The sequence below is a fragment of the Pteronotus mesoamericanus genome, unplaced genomic scaffold (genome assembly GCF_021234165.1).
Source record: "Pteronotus mesoamericanus isolate MK-2021 breed Mesoamerican mustached bat unplaced genomic scaffold, CSHL_Meso_final contig_2, whole genome shotgun sequence".
Taxonomy (NCBI): Eukaryota; Metazoa; Chordata; class Mammalia; order Chiroptera; family Mormoopidae; genus Pteronotus; species Pteronotus mesoamericanus.
The window spans coordinates 32,215,946-32,235,372 of record NW_026555084.1 but is presented as its reverse complement, the minus strand read 5'-3'; the positions used below and the strand labels follow the sequence as shown (position 1 = coordinate 32,235,372).

Sequence of the window (19,427 nt, the reverse complement as noted above, 5' to 3'; positions counted from 1 at the left end):
CGTAACCAAAGAAACGCAGGTTAGGGGAGCACAGCTCTGAGGCTGCATTTCGATGAAGCTGTGTCCTACTTTTCTATTTTTAACGGCTCTCAAAAGCAGTTGAACCTCTCCAAGTCTGTGGCCCCAGTGGGCGTTCCTGGGAGCACCTGGCTCTGGTGCCCTGAGGACGGGAGGGGCCCAATATAGCACTACTCAGGAAAACCAGTACCTTCCACCTTAGTGGATTGCTGCTTCAGCTTTAAGTTCTTTGCGTGGGTCTTCCCCAGGTAGTGCGACTGGGCCACGACAGGGGAGGAAAAGGTCATGTTACAGATGGGGCAGCACTGGTTCTTGTCTTTGCTTCTGCTGCTCTTCTGGTTGGGAGAAAGAACACAGGTCTGATCACGTCACTGCCCGGCCAGAAAACCTTCCATGGTTCCCCACTGCCCACGGGAGGACGGGCACGCAAGGCCCCCTTCGCACGCTGCCCCGACCTACCTTTCTGGATTCCTCTCCAGCTAACTCATCCCAGGCTCTACTCACCATTCCCCACTTGACGCTCTGAGGCTTTCTTGCTTGGCTTGGGCCATTCTTGTTGCCTAGAGCGATCTCCCTTCTTTCCTGCCTGGCATATGTCTGCTTAGCCTTCAAGGCCCAGATTAGATATATTCCCTCTTCTGGGAGACTTTTAGTCAAGCAAATCATTCAGTGAACAATTAGCAAGCCAGGCTGTGAGGTTCTAGGGAGAATGTCGCCCCCGCTCTGCACTCCCAGAGCGCCTGAAACAGACCTCTACGGCACACTGCCTGTCACCCTGCGCTGACAGCACCAGAGTCCGGGAGGCCTTCCTGCGAACTGAAGGCGGGTGCTGGGGCACGGCCCGCCTGGCGCATCTTCGCTGCCTGTCCTCCGCGCCCCGCTGGAGTCTGGCCCACAGCGGATGCTCAGGGCTTGCTGAGCGAGCAGCCCACTGGGTTTTATTTGTTGATACGATTACTAGAAAACAAGACAGTGTCTTAAACCTTGGCACCATTGACATTTGGGGATGCACAATATTTTATTAGGGGTGGGGAGGAGCCTGTGATCTTATTTGAGTTACTGGGCCACCCTGGGTTGAAGGACCCGAAGTACAAAGAGGTGCAGGCAGCGCTCTGCCCAGGTCCCGGCGTGGACCCTGGCTTTCTGAACTCTAACTCACAGGGGGAAGGGCAGCCAGGGCTCGGTCTAGTGGACTGGGGAAGGGACGGCCATGGCCCTTCCAAACCTGCGGCCACTGCAGGAGGTGGCGCAGTTTGTAAACTACTTAATGTCCGCTAGGAATTAAAAATTTACCTCATGATACCCCAAAGAGGTAGGAATTACTATCTCCATTTTATGGGCAAAGTACACAGCGGTTAAGTGATTCACCCAAAGCCATCCAACCAGTAAGTTGCAGACCTAGTACAAGGCCCTGGTCTGCTGACTTCTTATCCCTAGATGCCTGCGCAGCCTCCCACGGACGAGGAGTTATGGCGCCCCTGAGGGGTTATGGTTGTTTCAGCGTAATTCCCACAGTGTTCAGTATCTCTCAGCCAAAAAGCAAATGCGTGTACACCTCCACCAGAGCACGCAACTGGAAAGGTGTTCCTTCCGCTCCTTTATTCCAAACATTCGAGGGCTGCACTCAGCTCTTTTCCCTGCCTCAAGAAAGCAAGCAGCCTGGCTTCCCTCCACTTTGCGTCCTTGAGGAGTGGTGGGGCAGCTTCTCGTCCCCTCCAGGAAACCACTGGGGGCCACGCCCGGCAACAGCTCCACTGCTGAGCTCCTACTATGGGCCAGGCTCTGGGCGGGGTGCTTCTTCCTTCCCTCACTTTGGTTTGGAAAATCCTAAAACATGGTTGATGCTAGCACCCTCATCTTTCTGGAGGAAGAGAAAGGCTCAGGGAAGTGAGGAGACTTGCCCGCGTCCCAGGGCGGGGCGGGGGTGCGAAGCCGAGGCAGCCTGGCCGAGAGCCGAGCTCCTTTACCACACCGACCTGCCCGCCGGCTTCACCAGGAAGTGAGCGGTCTCAATGTGGCAGCTGGATTACCTGATCTGAGTCTAGCTTCTTCGTTTCCCCCTTTAATGTCTCCATTCCATGGATTGCTAGGTATCTCTTCACTTTGTTGGCATGTTTTTTGCTCTGTAAGAACCCAGGAAAAAGATCAAAGATAGCCAAATGCCATTTCATATCTAGGCACTCAAAAATACTTCCTAGATTTTCACCTGATTCATTCTCACAGATCTTTTGAGCAGGAGAGGGCGTGGGAAGAAGCCTAGCTTATTGAGTTCCTGCTCTGTTCAAGGCACTTTACAGGCTGTCATTTAATCTTCACAACAATCTATGGGAAAATTACCATCATCTCTATGTTATAGATGAGGAAACAGAGGTTGAAGATGGTGACGTTTCTTGCCCAAGGTGACTAGCAGAGTCAAACTCTGGTCTATTCAAAGCCAAAATGCATACTTTCTACTACACGAGCTACAAGGAAAGATATGTGTATCATGATCCTGATTTGGATGCGAGAAATGAGACTCGGAAAAATTAAGTCAGTCTTCAATACAGTCAACATGCGTGGAGGCAGCATTTGGGTGGCTACAGGAATTGCGCTTCGCTGTGCAAGCCGGGGAGGCGGGGCGTGGAAATGGGTCTGGAGCAGAGCAGCTCTAAAGGCGCTACGGCGTACCTGGTAGTGAGCCAGCTTCTGGGACTCCGAAATGAGCAAGGCGCAGCACACCTTACACTGGGTGTTGGTGAAGAGACACTGGTTCCTCTGGATCATGTGCTCCACTACAGGGAGGAAAATGAAAAACCTCTGAGTTAAAAGTCTGCTTTGATGTCTTTGAACTCGGCTTCAGACGCAGGCACAGAGTAATGCAACACCATGTGAGTCTACGCCCTGGCAAACCTCAGTCCCTCTTCCCCTGCTGTGTTCCTGACTCATACTATGTTCTCACACCATCTATACTATTACTTACTTTATAATGTCATGTAAGCCAACTTTATTTACTACATAGTTTTTTAAAAATTTCAACTGATAAATAATTGACATGTAACATTATATTAATTTCAGATGTACAATGTAATGATTCGGTATTTGCATACACTGTGAAACGATCACCACAGTAAGTCTAGCTAACATCAGTCACCACAGACTTGCAATTATTTTCTTGCTTTAAGAACTTTCGGGATCTACTTTCTTAGCAACTTTTTAAAAAATTGATTTTACAGAGAGGAAAGAAGAGGTGTGGGGGAGGGAGAGACGGAGAGAATCACTGGTTTGTTGTTCCATTTATTTACGCATTCATTGGTTGTTTCTTGCATGTGCCCTGACCCGGGACTGAACATGAAACCTTGATGTGTCAGGACAACGCTCTAACCAACTGAGCTATCCAGCCAGGGCCAATAACATTGTATTATTTAAATTTACACCGGTATAGCAGTACACACAGAATGGGTTAGAAAATTTTATTGGGGTTTAATTATTAAAAGACTAGAACATTCTCTTTGTATGGAAAGAATGTGAGTTTCGGTTTATTATGGAAACATTAACATTAAAAATTGGTTTTCTTTTAAATGAATCAGGAGATGTGAAAAAGAATCAGAAGATGGTGCTGAAGAAGAAAGGTAAATTAATCCTACTCCTACACAGTAAGCACAAACTACAATCTAAAGCCAGCTAAATGTTTATAGTGCAGGCCATGATTCGGAACTGGGGCCCCCTGGGCGTCTTGCGCTGGGTTCAAATCCTGCTGCTGCCACACACTAGCTCTGCGAGTTTGCAGAAATTACTTAACCTCCATCTCACAGTTTTTTTTTTGTTTTTTTGTTTTTGGTGTAAAATGGGAGCGCTGGTAACACGCATCTCACAGAATGGTTTTTCTTGTGGTTTTCCATGTAAATCACTTAGCATAGCACCTGGCCTAGTATATCCTCAATTTCAGTGTTATTGTCAAATTTTTTTCTGGGACCCGTGGTCCTGAGCAAATTAATTATTCCCTATACTGTACCTACGATGATATTTCTTAATCTAAAACTGAGTAACTTAAAATTTTTCTCATTTCTTTTTTGTTAAAGATTTTTATTTATTTACTTTTAGAGAGAGGGAAAGGGAGGGAGAAAGAGAGGGAGAGAAACACAGATCAGCTGCCTCTCACGCGCCCCCAACCGGAGACCTGGTCTGCGACCCAGGCGTGTGCCCTGACTGGAATTGAACTGGTGACCCTTTGGTTTGCAGGAAGACACCCAGCCCGCTGAGCCACACCAGTCAGGGCTTTTCTCACTATTCTTACTCTGACTTTGAAACATCTGAAATCACCTAACATATTACACAAGCTCTACCATAGGAAACCATGGTATGACCTTGTTCTTAATCGTCAGGTGTTGAGAACAAAACCCTGCCTTTTGGGGAGGGAGCAAAACCTCACCCAGGGCACAAGTCCCATCATGACACCGATAACCTGAGGCGGGGCAGAGTCCGGACAACTGCGAGGACCGCAAGCCCATGTTTTTTATCATCTCTCCTGGAGATGATAAAGTGGCCCAGATGCCCTGGAGGGAGGTTCCTGGTAGACAATGTTTAATGAAACTCTTTTTACTTTACTAGATCTAAAGTTCATCTATGCTTTTGGGCAGAAGGGCTATTGACTGGCTGTAGTCTGCCTCTTGGGGTCTCTTGTTTATTTCCCCATTTTTCTCCTGCCTCAGCTATGCTCAGAGAAACCAAGGGAAGTTGTTCTGTGAATATATCTGGGTGAGAACTTCTTAAATCCTCACCTGAGGATATGTTTATTGCTTTTAGAGAGAAAGGGAGAGACTGAGGGAGGGAGAGAGGGAGAGAGAAACATCGATGTGAAAGAGAAACATTGATCAGTTGCCTCCCGTTAAGCCCCTGGACGGGGGATTGAACCCACAACCTAGGTATGTGCCCTGATGAGGGAATGAACCCGCAACCTTTTGGTATACAGGACGATGCTCCAACCAACTGAGCTATGTGGCCAGGGCTGGGCTAGAGCTTTTTAAAGGGAGGATAAGAGGCCCCTTAGAATGCAAAGTCCACAAAGAGAAGGTGGTATTCAGGAGTCAGAGTCCGGCCATTCTGGCCATGCCTGGAGATGCTGGATTTTGTTGTATAAAGAGGATGCAGTTCCCTTTCAAGGATATTCAGACTCTGACTCCCAAAGACTAAACAGGGGGCAGGGACCACGTCATTTATGACTTTGTATCCCTGGTGTCTGGTATAACACCTGACCTACAGTAGGGGCTAATGAATACCTGCTGAATGCCTGAGATGCCCCCTCTGGCCTCAGACAGTCCACTCGCATAGTGCACAAACGTACCTTCAGCATATGCCTCTACACGCCAGCACTGGGTTTCGTGCTGGGGCCATATCGACGAGTAAGAGTGAGCGCAAAGTAAATAGAAAAACAAGATAGTGACAGTGAGAAACGCTGTGAAAACAAAGAAACAAAGTAAGTGGCGGAGGGCGACGGGGGCAGCATGTCACGACGAGCACTGGAGGAAGCATCAGCCTCTCGACAGGAAGGCCTGGGGGCAAGTGTTCCAGCCTGAGACAGAGCCTCCGCGGTCAGAATGAGTTTAGCACGTTCAAGGAACGGAGGGAAGCCCCGTGTGGCTGGTGTACGGCCAAGGTGAGAGGAGTGGCTGGAAATAAAGTTGCAGAGACAGCAGGAGTGCCGGCGCATGGGTAACTGTAAGGCCTCCCAGCCACGACATGAACTCTGGGTTCTATCCTCAGTGCAACGAGAAGCAACAAGATCTGGCTAATGTTCTGAAAAGATTACTCTGATCAGTGTGTCAGGGGACAATATCTGAAGAATTCAATATCTGAATACAGTATCTCAAATGTAGAATATACTAGAAGGTATCAACAGCAGCTTAGATGAAGGAGAGGATCGGATCAGCGATTTGGAAGACAAGGTCACAGAAAACACCCAATCAAAGCAGCAAAAACAAAAATCTGTGGCGTTGTGGCAGCAGGAGAAACTCCCAGTCTCACAGGAGAGTCCACTGGAGGGGCCCACGAGGTCCTAGAATGTACACAAGCCGACCCACTTGGGAATCAGCACCAGGACAGCACCTCAAAAGGCACAATTCACTTGTGGGAAGTCGGGGAAATAACTAAAAGTGGGGGAGAGCTGAGCAAGCGGCATTATTCCCTCTCTGACCCCTCCCCCACATACAGCGCCACAACACAGTGACCGGAGTTGCCCCGCCCTGGCAAATACCTAAGGCCTCTTACAACGTAACAGGTGCACTGAGACAAAGAAATGTGGCCCAAATGAAAGAACAGATCAAAACTCCAGAAAAAGAACTAAGCAACAAGGAGATAACCAACCTATCAGATGCAGAGTTAAAAACACTGGTAATCAGGATGCTCAAAGAAATGATTGAGTATGGACTCAAAATAAAGGAAGAAATTAAGGCTATACAAAATGAAATGAAAATATACAGAAAATCAACAGTGAAGATAAGGAAACCAAGACTCAAATCAACAATCTGGAACAATAGGAAGAAATAAACATTTAACCAGAACAGAATGAAGAAACAATAAAAAAATCATGAGGAGAGGCTTAGGAACCTCTGGGACAACGTTAAATGCTCCAACATCAAAATCATAGGGGTGCCAGAAGGATAAGAGGAAGAGCAAGAAATTGAAAACTTATTTGAAAAAATAATGGAGAACTTCCCCAATCTGGCAAAGGAAATAGATATACAAGTCCAGGAAGCTCAGAGAGTCCCAAAGAAGCTGGACCCAAAGAGAAACACACCAAGATACATCATAATGACATTACCCAAGATTAAAGATGAGAGAATCTTAAAAGCAGCAACAGAAAAGGAAAGAGTTACCTACAAAGGAGTTCCCATAAGACTATCAGCTGATTTCTCAAAAGAAACCTTCCAGGCAAGAAGGAGCTGGAAAGAAGTATTCAAAGTTATGAAAGGCAAGGACCTACACGCAAGGTTACTCTATCCAGCAAAGCTATCCTTTAGAATGGAAGGGCAGATAAAATGCTTCCCAGGTAAGGTCAAGTTAAAGAAGTTCATCATTACCAAGCCCTTATTACATGAAATGTTAAAGGGACTTATCTAAGAAAAAGAAGAATGTCCTGGCTAGTGTAGCTCAGTGGATTGACTGCAGGCCTGTAAACCAAAGGGTAGCCAGTTCGATTCCCAGTCAGGGCACAAGCCTGGGTTGCAGGCCAGGTCGCCAGTAGGGGGCACGCAAGAGGAAACCACATATTGATGTTTCTCTCCCTCCCTTTCTCCTTCCTTTTCCCTCTCTCTAAAAATAAATAAATAAAATCTTAAAAAACCAGAAAAAGATCAAAACTATGAACAGTAAAATAACAACGAATTCACAACTATCAACAACTGAACCTAAAAAACCCCCCAAACTAAGCAAACAACTAGAACAGGAACAGAATTAAAGAAAGGGAGATCATATGGAGGGTTATATGGAAGGAGGGAGACAGAGGAGAATGGGGGAAAAAGAACAGGAAATAAGAAGCATAATTGGTACTTCAAAATAGACAGAGGGAAGTTAAGAACAATATAGGAAATGGAGAAACCATTGAACTTATATGTATGACCCACTGACATGAACTGAGGGCAAGGGAATGCTGGAAGGAATGAGGGTACTGGGCGGAGGGGCACAAAGGGAAGAAAAGAAATGGGACAACTGTAATAGCATAATCAATAAAGTATACTTAAAAAAAAAAGACACCTCATAACTAAAATGGCAAAGGTTAAACACAAAAGAGAATCTCGAAAGTAGCAAGAGAAAGACAGTTCCCTACAAGGAAGCTCCGATAAGACTGTCAGGTGATTTCTCAACAGAAATATTTCAGGCCAGCCGGACTGGAACAAAATATTCAAAATAATTAAAAGCAAGGACCTACAACCTAGATTACTCTACCCAGAAAAGCTATCACTTAAAATTGAAAGAGAAATAAAGACCTTTCCAGACAAAAAAAAGCTAAGGGAGCTCTTTACTACCAAACCAGTATTACAAGAAATGTATTGTAAAAGGAACTTCTTGAGGTAGAAGAAGGAAAAAAATAGGAACAGTTATAATGAATATAATTGCAATGAATACAGACCTATCAATAATCACTTCAAATGTAAATGAATTAAATGCTCCAAAAGACATAGTGTAGCTGAATGTCTAAGAAAGTAAGATGCGCATAAATGCTTGTATGCTGTCTACAAGATACTGCAGAATGAAAGACACATGCAGACTGAAAGTAAAGGGATAGAAAAAGATATTTCATGCAAATGGAAATTAAACAAAAAAAAAGCTAAGACAAAGAAGGATATTATGTAATGATAGAGGGGTCAATCCAACAAGAGGATATAATCCTTATAAACAGTTATGTACCCAGTACAGGAGCACCTAAATATATAAAGCAAATAAATTCTGTCTGGATGGACAAAAAGGGAGAGGCCAACAGTAATACAGTCATAGTAGGGGATTTTAATATCCCATTGACATCAATGGATAGATCTTCCAGACAGAAAATCAACAAGGAAACAGCGGCTTTAAATGGCAAACGAGGCCAGATGAATTTAATTGGTATTTTCAGAGCATTTCACCTCAAAGCAGCAGAATACATATTTTCAAGTGCACATGGAATATTTTCTAGAATAGACCACATGTTAGGACACAAAACAAGTCTCAATTTATTTATTTAAAATATTTTTAAAAGGTTTTATTTATTTATTTTTACAGGGGAAGGGAGGGGAAAGGCGAGGGAGAGAAACATCAATGTGTGGTTGCCTCTTGTGCTAGGGACATGGCCTGCACCCCAGGCATGTGCCCTGACTGGGAATCAAACCAGCGACCCTTTGGTTCACAGGCCAGCACTCAATCCACTGAGCCACACCAGCCAGGCACAAGTCTCAATATTCTCTGACTACGATGCTATGAAACTATAAATCAATTAGGGGAAAAAAACCCCCTAAAAAACCAAAAACATATGGAGGCTAAATAACATGTTACTAAACAATGAATGGGGTTAACAATGAAATCAAAGAAGAAATCAAAAGATTCCTGGAGACAAATGAAAATGAGAACACCACAACCCAAAAATCAATGGGACACAACAAAAAAAGTCTTAAGAGGGAAATTCATAGCATTACAGGCCTACCTCAAGAAACAAGAAACATCTCAAATAAATATAACTTTACACCTAAATGAATTAGAAAAAGAACAAACAAAGCCCAAAGTGAGTAGAAAGAGGGAAATAATAAAAATCAGAGCAGAAATTTGTGAAATAGAGTGTAAAAAATACCAATACAAAAGATCGATGATACCAAGAGCTGGCTTTTGAAAAGATAAAAAAGATTGATAAACCTTTAGCCAGACTCATCAAGAAAAAAATAGAGAAGACCTAAAATCAAATCAGAGATGAAAGAAAAGTATCAACTGCCCTGGCTGGAGTGGCTCAGTGGATTGAGTGCTGGCCTGAGAACTCAAAAGCTTGCTGGTTCAATTCCCAGTCAGGGCACATGCTTGGGTTGTGGTCCAGGTCCCCACTTGGGGGTGTGCAACAGGCAACCAAATGATGTTTCTCTCTTACATTGATGTTTCTCTCCCTCTCCTCCCCCATCTCTAAAAATTAATAAAATAAATTTTAAAAACTTAAAAGAGAAAGAAGTAACAGCTGAGATTGCGGAATACAAAGGATTTTTAAAAAAAGATTTTACTTATGTATTAATTTTTTTAGAGAGGGGAAGGGAGGAAAAAAGAGAGGGAGAGAAACATCAATGTATGGCTGCCTTCCACATGCCTCCTACTGCGGACCTGGCCTGCAACCCAGGCATGGGAATCCAACCAGTGACCTTTTGGTGTACAGGCTGGCGCTCAATCCACTGAGCCACACCTGCCAGAGCAGAATATAAAGGACTTTAAGAAAATAATAGAAACATATATTCCAAGAAAATGGACAATCTGGAAGAAATGAATAAATGCCTAGAAACATATAATCTTCCAAAGCTAAAACAAAAAGAGAAAATCTGAACAGACCAATTACAACTTACAAAATTGAAGCAGTAATAATAATAATTAAAAAAAAAAATCCAACAGCCCTGGCTGGTGTGGCTCAGTGGACTGCGTGCCAGACTGTGAAGCAAGAGGTTGCCGGTTTGATTCCCAGTCAGGGCACATGCCTGGGTTGCGGGCCAGGTCCCCAGTGAGGGTCAAATGAGAGGCAATCACACACTGATGTTTCTCCCTCTCTTTTTCCCTCCCTTCCGCTCTCTAAAAATAAATAAATAAAATCTTTAAAAAAAAACAAAAACCCAACAAACAAAAGTCCTGAACAAGATGGCTTCCCAGGTGAATTTTACAAAACACTCAAAGAAAAAATTACATCTGTCCTTCTCAAATTATTTCAAAGGAGTCAAGAGGAGGGAAGACTCCCAAGCTCATTTTACAAGGCCAGCATTATCCTAATTCCAAAACCAGCTATTCAAAAGAATAAAAATTTAGGCCAATATTCCCAATGAACATAGATGCAAAAATCCTTACCAAAACATTAGCAAACCCAATTCAGCAATACATTAAAATGTTCATACACCATGATAAAGTGGGATTTATTCCTTGCAGGCAAGGCTGGTACAATATACATAATATTTTAAAAATATTTTATTTATTTATTTTTAGAGAGAGGGGAAGGAAGAGAGGGAAACATCAATGTGTGGTTGCCTCTCTAGCACCCTCTACTGGGGACCTGGCCAGCAACCCAGGCATACGCCCTAACTGGGAACCAAACCGGCAACCCTTTGGTTCGCGTAGGTCGGCACTCAATCCGTTGAGCCACACCTGCCAGGGCTCAATATATATAAATTGATTAACATGATACACCATATATACAAATGAAGGGTAAAAAAAATCATATGCTCCTCAATGGATGCAGAAAAGGCATTTGACAAAATCTAGCATCCATTTATGATAAAAACTCTCAACAAAGTGGAACTAGAGGGTACATACCCCAACATAATGAAGGCCATATATGACAAACACACAGCTAACACCACACTCAACAGAGAAAAACTGAAAGCATTTCCTTTAAACTCAGGAAAAAGACAGGGAGGTCTGCTTTCACCACTCTTACTCAACATAGTACTGGATGTTCTTGCCACAGCAATCAGATGAAAAGAAATGAAAGGCATCCAAATTGGAAAGGAAAAAGTGAAACTGTTATTATTTGCAGATGACATGATACTACACATAAAGAACCCTAAGGATTCCACCAAAAAACTACTAAACTGATCAATGAATTCAGCAAATTAGCAGGATACACAAGAAGTATGCAGAGATCGGTTGCACTTTTATACACAAATAATGACCTTTCCAAAAGGGAAACTAAGACAAAAATCCCATTTACAATTGCATCTAAAATATAAGGGGGGCAGGCAGGTTTGCACCCAGCAGCACAGCCCAGCTGCCCATCCCAGATGTGGCTGAGGACCCCTGAAGTGTGTCCTGTACACTGGTCCGCTCTCCATGAGTCCCAGACCCATTCCCAGCCTCCGGCTCCACCCGGTCCCTGGCGGTCCCTGGCCGCGCTGGGCTGGGGCTTCTGCAGAGACCACGGGCGGGGGGCCCGGGCAGCCTGCGTGGGCCTGAGATGTGCAAACGCTCCTCTCCCCACCATGCCTCAGTTTCCCAAGCAGGAAGATAACTTCGTGTGTGCCACTGGACGTTGTCTCTGACCGGGCCAAGTCCGTGCTCAGCCTGCCCAAAGTGACTGAGTGGAGGCTGGGGGTGTCACCTGTGGGCTGGCCCGACGTTCTCTTTGGTAGGTGAGGAGACTTAAGGCACGGAGGGTGGGACGTGTCCAAGATCCGTGGTTACCAGTGAAGTGTGGATGGGAGCCCAAGCCCTTTGAAAGGGGGAAAAAGTGCCCTGGTTGGTGGACTGAGCGCCAGCCTGTGATCCAAAGGGCCCTTGCGTCATTCCATCAGGGGCACAGGCCTGGGCTGCAGGCCAGGTCCCCAGTAGGGGGCGTGTGAGAGGCAACCACACATGGATGTTTCTCTCTCTCTTTCCCTCCTTTCCCCTCTGTCTAAAAATAAATAAATACAATCTTAAAAAACAAAATCTATGGAAGATTTTTAAAAAAAGAAAAGAAAGGGGAAAAAGTAATGTCCCTGGAGCGCTCAGGTATGAGGTCCTCAGAGCAGCAATAAAAATGCATGTCTTGCACGCCCTGGTGGCTCCTTATTCATGTGGTCATTCCTGACCCCCAATTATATCCACACAACTTGAGGGGTGTGCAGCCTGACTCCTGAGCGGCCTCACGTGGCCCAGGGCTCCCTGCACCAACTCTGGGGTGACATGTACCATTTCCCACAGAGCAGCCAGAGTGATCCTAAGGCAAATACCAGACCACTCACCTTCCTACTTAAACCCTTGTCAACTAAGATCGTTGAAATCTATAGAGAATTTTTAAAAAAGACTTTATTTATTTTTAGAGAGAGGGGAAGGGAGGAAGAAAGGGAGAGAAACCTAGATGTGTGAGAGATACATGGATGGTTGCCTCTGGCACTCCTCCAACTGGGGACCTGGCCCACAAGCTCTGGCATGTACCCTGACTGGGAATCGAACTGGCAACCTTTCAGTTCTCAGGCTGGTACTCAATCCACTAAGTCACACCAGCCAGGGCCAAATTGATAGAAGAAAAATTTTTTAAAAGATTTTATTAATTTATTTTTAGACAGAGGGAAAGGGAGGGAGAGAGGGAGAGAAGCATCAATGTGTGGTTGCCACTTGCGTGCCCCTACTGGGGACCTGGCCTGTAACCCAGGCCTGTGCCCAGACTGTGGGTTCACAGGCCGGCGCTCAATCCACTGAGCCACACCAGCCAGGGCTTGATAGAGAATTTTTATAAAAATTGATTTGAGCCAAACAGAGGATAGACCTGGAAGCAGGATTTCAACAAACAGAGATAAATGTTTCCAAGGCAATGACAGTTTGCAGCTTCTATTACGCATTTGGAATTAAGGAAGGTTTCATGAAGGTGGGAGGAAGGTCTGGATGGGATTACAGGATAGTTAAGACTATATGCTCTCTTGAGGGCGATCTCACTTTAGAAGGAGGGGTCTGGTCTGAAAAGGATGGTCACATATTAGAAGGAGGGGTCTGAAATGAGGCATCTCAAAGATGTGTTAACCCACATGCACGGAAGGAACAGACAGGGCTTGCTTATGGCAGAGATAAATCTTTTACTAAAGGTGTTATGTGCCTGGTGCATGACTACCCACATGACCTGCCAAGTTGAGAATTTATGAGCAGCTTGCCCGGTGAGGTTCCTGTCCACAGATGCCCCTCTTCACCCACACCCTCCATGCTGACCCTGGACTTGGACTGGACTCAGTCCCTTACCGCAGCCCCCCTGCACTGGCTCCCTGGGACTGATCTGGGAGCCTTTCCACCTTGTGCTCTAGTTGCAGGAGCTCCCTGGGGTGTGCCAAGAGCCCGACCTTCAGTTTCTCAGTGGCTCATCCTTCCCATTTCTGCTGAAATCACCTCCTCCCAGAGGCTGAGTGGTTTATTTGCACAATAAAGTTTGAGGAGCACTGCTATAAAATAAATTACAAGATACTGAAGAAAGAAATGGGAGAACATACAAATAACTGGGAGCATATATCATGCTCACGAATGGGAAGAATTAACATCATTAAAGTGTCTATACTATCCGAAGCAATCTAGAGATTCAACCCAGTTCCTATCAAAATACCAATGGCGTATTTCACAGAACTAGAAAAAATAATCCAAAAGTTTATATGGAACCACAAACGACTCCTAACAGCCACAGCAATCTTGAGAAAGAAAAACATGGTTGGAGGTATCACATTACTTGATATCAAACTATAATACAAGGCTACAGTAATTAAAACAGCACAGTACTGGCCTAAAAACTGACATAGAACAATGGAACAGAATACAGAGTCTCAAAATAAACCTACACTTATATTGTTAATTAATATTTTCCAAAGAAGGCAAGAACATACAATGAGGTAAAGACAGTTTATTCAATAAATGGTGTTGGAAAAATCACATAGATACATGCAAAAAAAAAAAAAAAAAAAGGAAACTAGACCACCTACCTACACCATACAAACAATAAACTCAAAATGGATTAAAGATTAAATGTAGGACTTGAAACCATAAAATTCCTAAAAGAAAAGATAGGCAGTAAAATCTCTGATATTACTTTTAGCAATATTTTTTTCTGATACATCTCCTGGGGCAAAACAAACAAACAAAATAAACAAATGGGACTACATCAAACTAAAAAGTTTTTGCATCATAAAGAAAACATTTTTCTTAACAAAATGAGAAACAAAATTTGAGTAAACAAAATTAACAAAATGAAAAGACAACCAACTGAATGGGAGAAGATATTCACCAATGACACAACTGATAAGGGGTTAATATCCAAAATTTATAAAGAACACATACAACTCAACAGCAAACACCCCACCCACCTATCAATCCAATTATAAAATGGGCAAGGACCTGAACAGACACTTCTCCAAAGAAGAGATACAGATGGCTGATAGACATATGAAAAAAAGCTCAACATCACTAATCATCAGAGAAATGTAAATTAAAACCACAATGAGATATCACCTCACACTTGTCAGAATGGCTGTCATCAATAAATCAGTGAACAACAAGCGCTGGCGAGGATGTGAAAAGGGAACATAAATATTGCAGAAGAATAGGGAAATGAACTGGGCTGTATGTGAAACTGTACATTCATACTCACATAAAGACACAGTTCACTTTTCAGTGCACAGTTGCTGTGTTCTGTGTCCCCAGAGGACAAAGGTCACTTCCTCTTTTTGTGCACCCCCAACTCTTAAACATTTCTCTTTACTGTATCCATTACATTATAATAAAACTGCTTTGGTTTCTGCTTCATGGACTAGACTACAAGCCCCTCCAGGGCAAGAACAGTGTTCTCCTCATTCCTGATACACAACCAGTCTTGGGAATAGGGCAGGCATCAATGAATGTTTGTCAAATTAATGAAAGGAAAATTGCAGGGAGATGAGGGGCAACTTTGTACCAAACAAGCTTGAACGTATGAGGGAGAGTGGGGGTCTATAATCATTTAGGAATCAGCCTAGACTAGTTTTTAAACTGGAGAAGTGTGTGCGCGCGCACGATCTGTTCAGAAAGTATCCAGCCATATACTATGAAAAATAGAGACATTTACTGAAGATACAAAAAACATTGTACAGAGGACAATGACACCTCAATCCCCTTCAAAGTAGGCACTTTGGGACCTCACACAGTTCTCTCAATCGCTATCAACTGTCCTGTGGTATTTCTTTGAATCTCAACAGTGTGAAATTTCTTCCCTTTCAAAGATGACTTTAATTTTGGGAGAAGCCAGAAGTCATAGGGTGACAAATCTGGGCTGTAGGGGGGCTGAGTCACCTGGGTGATTTGCTGTTTCGTCAAAAACCTCTGCAGGAGATGTAATGCATAAGCAGGTTTGCTGTTGTGATGAAGCTGCCAATTACCAGTTGCTCATAGCTGCGGCTTTCTGAATCATCCCAATAGTTTCCACAGAGGAATGTTCAAGCTTAATGCAAAATTTGATGCAGAATGGTTGCTGTACTCTCTGTCATTTTGAATGTGAGATCCACACAGTCTACATGTTCACCCAGCAGGCGTCTACCGCCCTCACTGGCTAGTACAGTGAAGTCCTCATTGTTCAGGCATGCGCATTCCAGTCCAATCTCCTTGGTTGCCAGGTTACCTCAATGTCTCGCAAACCACTGTCCTTATGTTAACAATAGCTGGGCTTTTTCTGGACAGGCCTCATATACCAGAATACAGGTTTGTGTACCACCCCAAACTGAAACATAATAGTCCTTGGATGTGGTCAAACATTCCATTTTATCTCAGGGCAGCTGGTTCACAGATAACATATTAAACTTTCCCAGATTAGTCTGCACAGCAAGCAAATTAACCATTAGAAACCTGATTGCGCCCTGGCTGGTGTGGCTCAGTGGATTAAGCGCAAGCCTGCGAACCAGAGGGTCGCCAGTTCACCCCTCAGTCAGGGCACATGCCTAGGTTGCAGGACAGGTCCCCAGTAGGGGGCGCACGAGGGGCAACCACACACTGATGTTTTTCTCTCTCCTTCCTTTCCCCTCTCTATAAATAAATAAAGTCTTTTAAAAAAGAAGAAAAGAAAGGAAAAGAAACCTGACTGCCCTGCAGATTACCTGACAGGGTTAGTACAGAAGCCCAGATAGTTGGTGCACTTTTGGGTACAGTCAAGCAGCTAGTTCTGCTAAGGGCTGTGAAGCAGGTCACACAGCCAGGTCTGGACAGCTCTTTTCACTTCCTCCATCTCTACCTTACCCACTGCCAGGTAAAATGCAGAGCAAGCTGGCAAGCGTGTTTCTCAGGCTACTGGCACCACCTCAGAAAAGGATAGAGACCAGACAACTAGAAGCAGGGGTAAGCCAGGGCTCCATCACCAAGGCCAGGAGGAATTCATGGGTAAGAAGAAGGCCTTCTAGAGCTCTTGGAAGTGTGGCGCATGAGAGAAGGGAGGGTAGATACTAGGGGCGGCGGAGCCTGGAGACTGGGACGACGGAGAGTCAGGAAGGAATGGTGAGGGAGCTACGAATCTGGCGGGGGAGGTTCTGTGGATCTAACAGAAGGCGTGGGGAGGGATTACAGTTCAAGAGCTTGGGAGGAGCTGCGCTCTGCTGGGTGAGGAAGGCGGGGCAGAAACACGCGCGGCCGGAGCGTGAGAAGGCCCTTGACCATTTGCAGGCAGGGTCCCGATTCCTCGCGTGCCGCGGCCTCGACTTCCAGGAGCTGGCCCGCGGCACGAGTCCGGGAGTCCCCGGGTGCGTCACGCAAGGGGGCGGCCCGGGAGCCAGGGGGTGTGACCGTACACCCGGGTGCTGGCCCGCGTTCTCTCCCCGTGCTCCCACCACTCCCCGCGCAACGAACGGGCGAGCGAGAGGCTCCCTTCCTCTGAGACCCTCCCCCGGACTCACCTTCTTCCCTCCCCACTGGCTGGGCCCCAGACACGGCTTCCCACAGGCGGCACGCCCTCTCGCGGTCGAATCGCAGCGCGTCCGGTTCCCGACCCTCCAGTTCCTCGGAGCTGTTATAGGGCCGGGCCCCTCCGCTGTCCGTGGCCTCCACCGCGCCCAACGCGGGATATTCCATCTTCCCCGCAAACCCAAACCCGCAGATAGCCGCTCATGAATCTTGGTCTCGCGAGATGTGGCGGGGAGGGTGACTTTGCCTGGCTAACAGATCTCGCGAGGTTGGGAGCGGCAGACTGTCTTGCGGTGCCCGCCCTGGCGGTTCTTTTGCCTGGTGGCTGCTTGGGATCTCGGATCGTGTGCTGGAGATTCGGTAGTTGGTCGGCAGGTCTGCGGCAGCCCTCTCCCTTCTGGACGGGCTTGTACAGTCCTTGTCTCTGGGTTCTCACTTTGCTCACCGTCAACCTTGGACACTTCTCATTTCGTTCTCGTTGAAGGCTGTGTTATGTGGGAATATTTTCCCCCATTTCACTGGTGGGGAAACTGAGACCCAGAACGTAGAAGTGGTTTGTTCCAGAGCTTACTGCCGCCCTGACCGGCGTGGCTTACTTGGTTGGGCGTCTTCTACAGAGCGAAAGGTCACCTGCTGGATTCCCGGTAGGGCATCTGCCTAGGTTGCAGGTTTGGTCCCTGGTCCGGGCGTGATGTTTCTCTCTTGCATCAATACTTCTCTTCCTCCATTCCCCGCTCTCTAAAAATAAATAAATAAAATCTTAAAAAATAAAAAAGGAAAGGGCACTACTAGTAAGTTAGTGGTAAAGCAGAACTCCATCTCCATTATTAAATAGGTACCATTTGAATTCCAATTGCTAATCCTCTTCCCAGACCTCTTTAAACTCCTTTCTTAAGTAAGTGTCAATTTCTTAATTATATTGGAGCCACCATCTCTTGCCAAGGTTATTATTACAGAGTCCACTGGTCCCTTTCTTTGCCCTTCAGGTATTCCCAGCACAGCAGCCCCACCGATCCTCTTGAAAAAAGCCATGTTATGACATCCTGCTGTTCAAACTCTCCACCTTCACTCTTCACTCTCACTCTTCAAATAGCAAAAGTGCTGAATTTAGCCAACAGGACCCTACCCGATCTGACTTTAGTTCACCTCTCTGGCCTTATTTCCCACTGTGTTTGCTAGCCTCCAGCCCGTTCATTCTTGTGCCAGTTACCCCACCTCCTGAAATGCATTTCCCCGCATGGCTCAGTCTCTCTTTTTCTTCTTTGGCTACTGTATCTAAAATTTTACTTCTTCACACACACCCTATATCATTTCTTGCTTTATTTATTTTTAATTTTTTTATTTATTGGGTTTTTTTGGGAGGGGGAGAGAAACAGCCATTTGTTGTTCCACTTACGTATGCACTCATCGGTTGATTCTTGTATGTGCCCTGATTGAGGACTGAACCCACAACCTTGGCATATTAGGAGGACTCTCTAACCAACTGAGTTGCTTGGCCAGGGTGTGTGTATTTTTCCCTCCTTAACGCTTACCATTATCAGACATAGTTTATGTTTTACTTTTTTATTTGGTTAATTGTTTGTTTACCCCACTAAAAAGTAATACCCAGGACAGGGATTTTTGTGTATTTTTTTCTCAGCTGAATCGTCATCACCTTGAAAGAGGGCCTGGACCCTCATAGGTACATGTAAAATATTTGTTGACCGAATGAGACTTGATGTAATTATCTTATTTCAATCTTATTTATGCAAATGATTATGTAGGATTAGATGTTGTTTTGGCTATTGGAATACAGTGGTGAACTTAGACAGGGAAGCTCTAGTAGATTGTTTTGTATTCTAGTGGAGGAGAGTGTAAAAAACAAGAAACAGATAGTAATAAATACTAAGGAGAAAAATAAAACAGGAATATACCTTGGGTGAGTAATATGGGAGGAACATTAGGATAGTTAGAGAAAAGCTCTAAAAAAATGACATTTCACCTAAGACCTTAGCAATGAGGAGGGATGACCAAAGAGCTGGGAAGACTGGTCCAGGGAGAAGGCACAGCAGGCGCAGAGGCCCTGAGGCAGGAATGAACTTACTGTGTTGGAGCAACTAGAAAAAAGGACAGTATGGCTGGAGCCCAGCGAACAAAGAGGAAAGTGGTAGCAGCGGATGCCAAAGATACGGAAATTTTTCTTTCCTGAGATCACACAGCTCATCGGTGGAATTTAGTCATTTATAGAGGTTTTCAGCACAAGCTCTGTTAGGCCTCATGCCAGCCTCTGGAACTTCCAATGCAATAGATGACTAATGTTTGTGCGGTGCTTTGCAGGTTATGAAGCACCTTTAACATACTCTGTAACATTTAATCCT

At 45.1% G+C, this 19,427-nt stretch overlaps 1 protein-coding gene across 2 annotated transcripts in view; it reads right to left on the bottom strand.

Annotated features, from left to right (window-relative positions):
• ZNF346 (zinc finger protein 346) overlaps window positions 1–17,273 on the bottom strand; it is a 32,466-nt gene extending 15,193 nt beyond the window's left edge. For both annotated transcript variants that reach the window (XM_054568010.1, XM_054568011.1), the window contains exons 1-4: window positions 17,064–17,273; window positions 2,686–2,789; window positions 2,049–2,141; window positions 209–353 (exon numbers count right to left, since the gene is read on the bottom strand). In XM_054568010.1, coding sequence (XP_054423985.1) covers window positions 209–353; window positions 2,049–2,141; window positions 2,686–2,789; window positions 17,064–17,238 — 517 coding nt within the window. In that variant the 5' untranslated portion in view covers window positions 17,239–17,273. The remainder of the gene's footprint in view (window positions 1–208; window positions 354–2,048; window positions 2,142–2,685; window positions 2,790–17,063) is intronic.
• Between the last annotated feature and the right edge of the window lie 2,154 nt (window positions 17,274–19,427).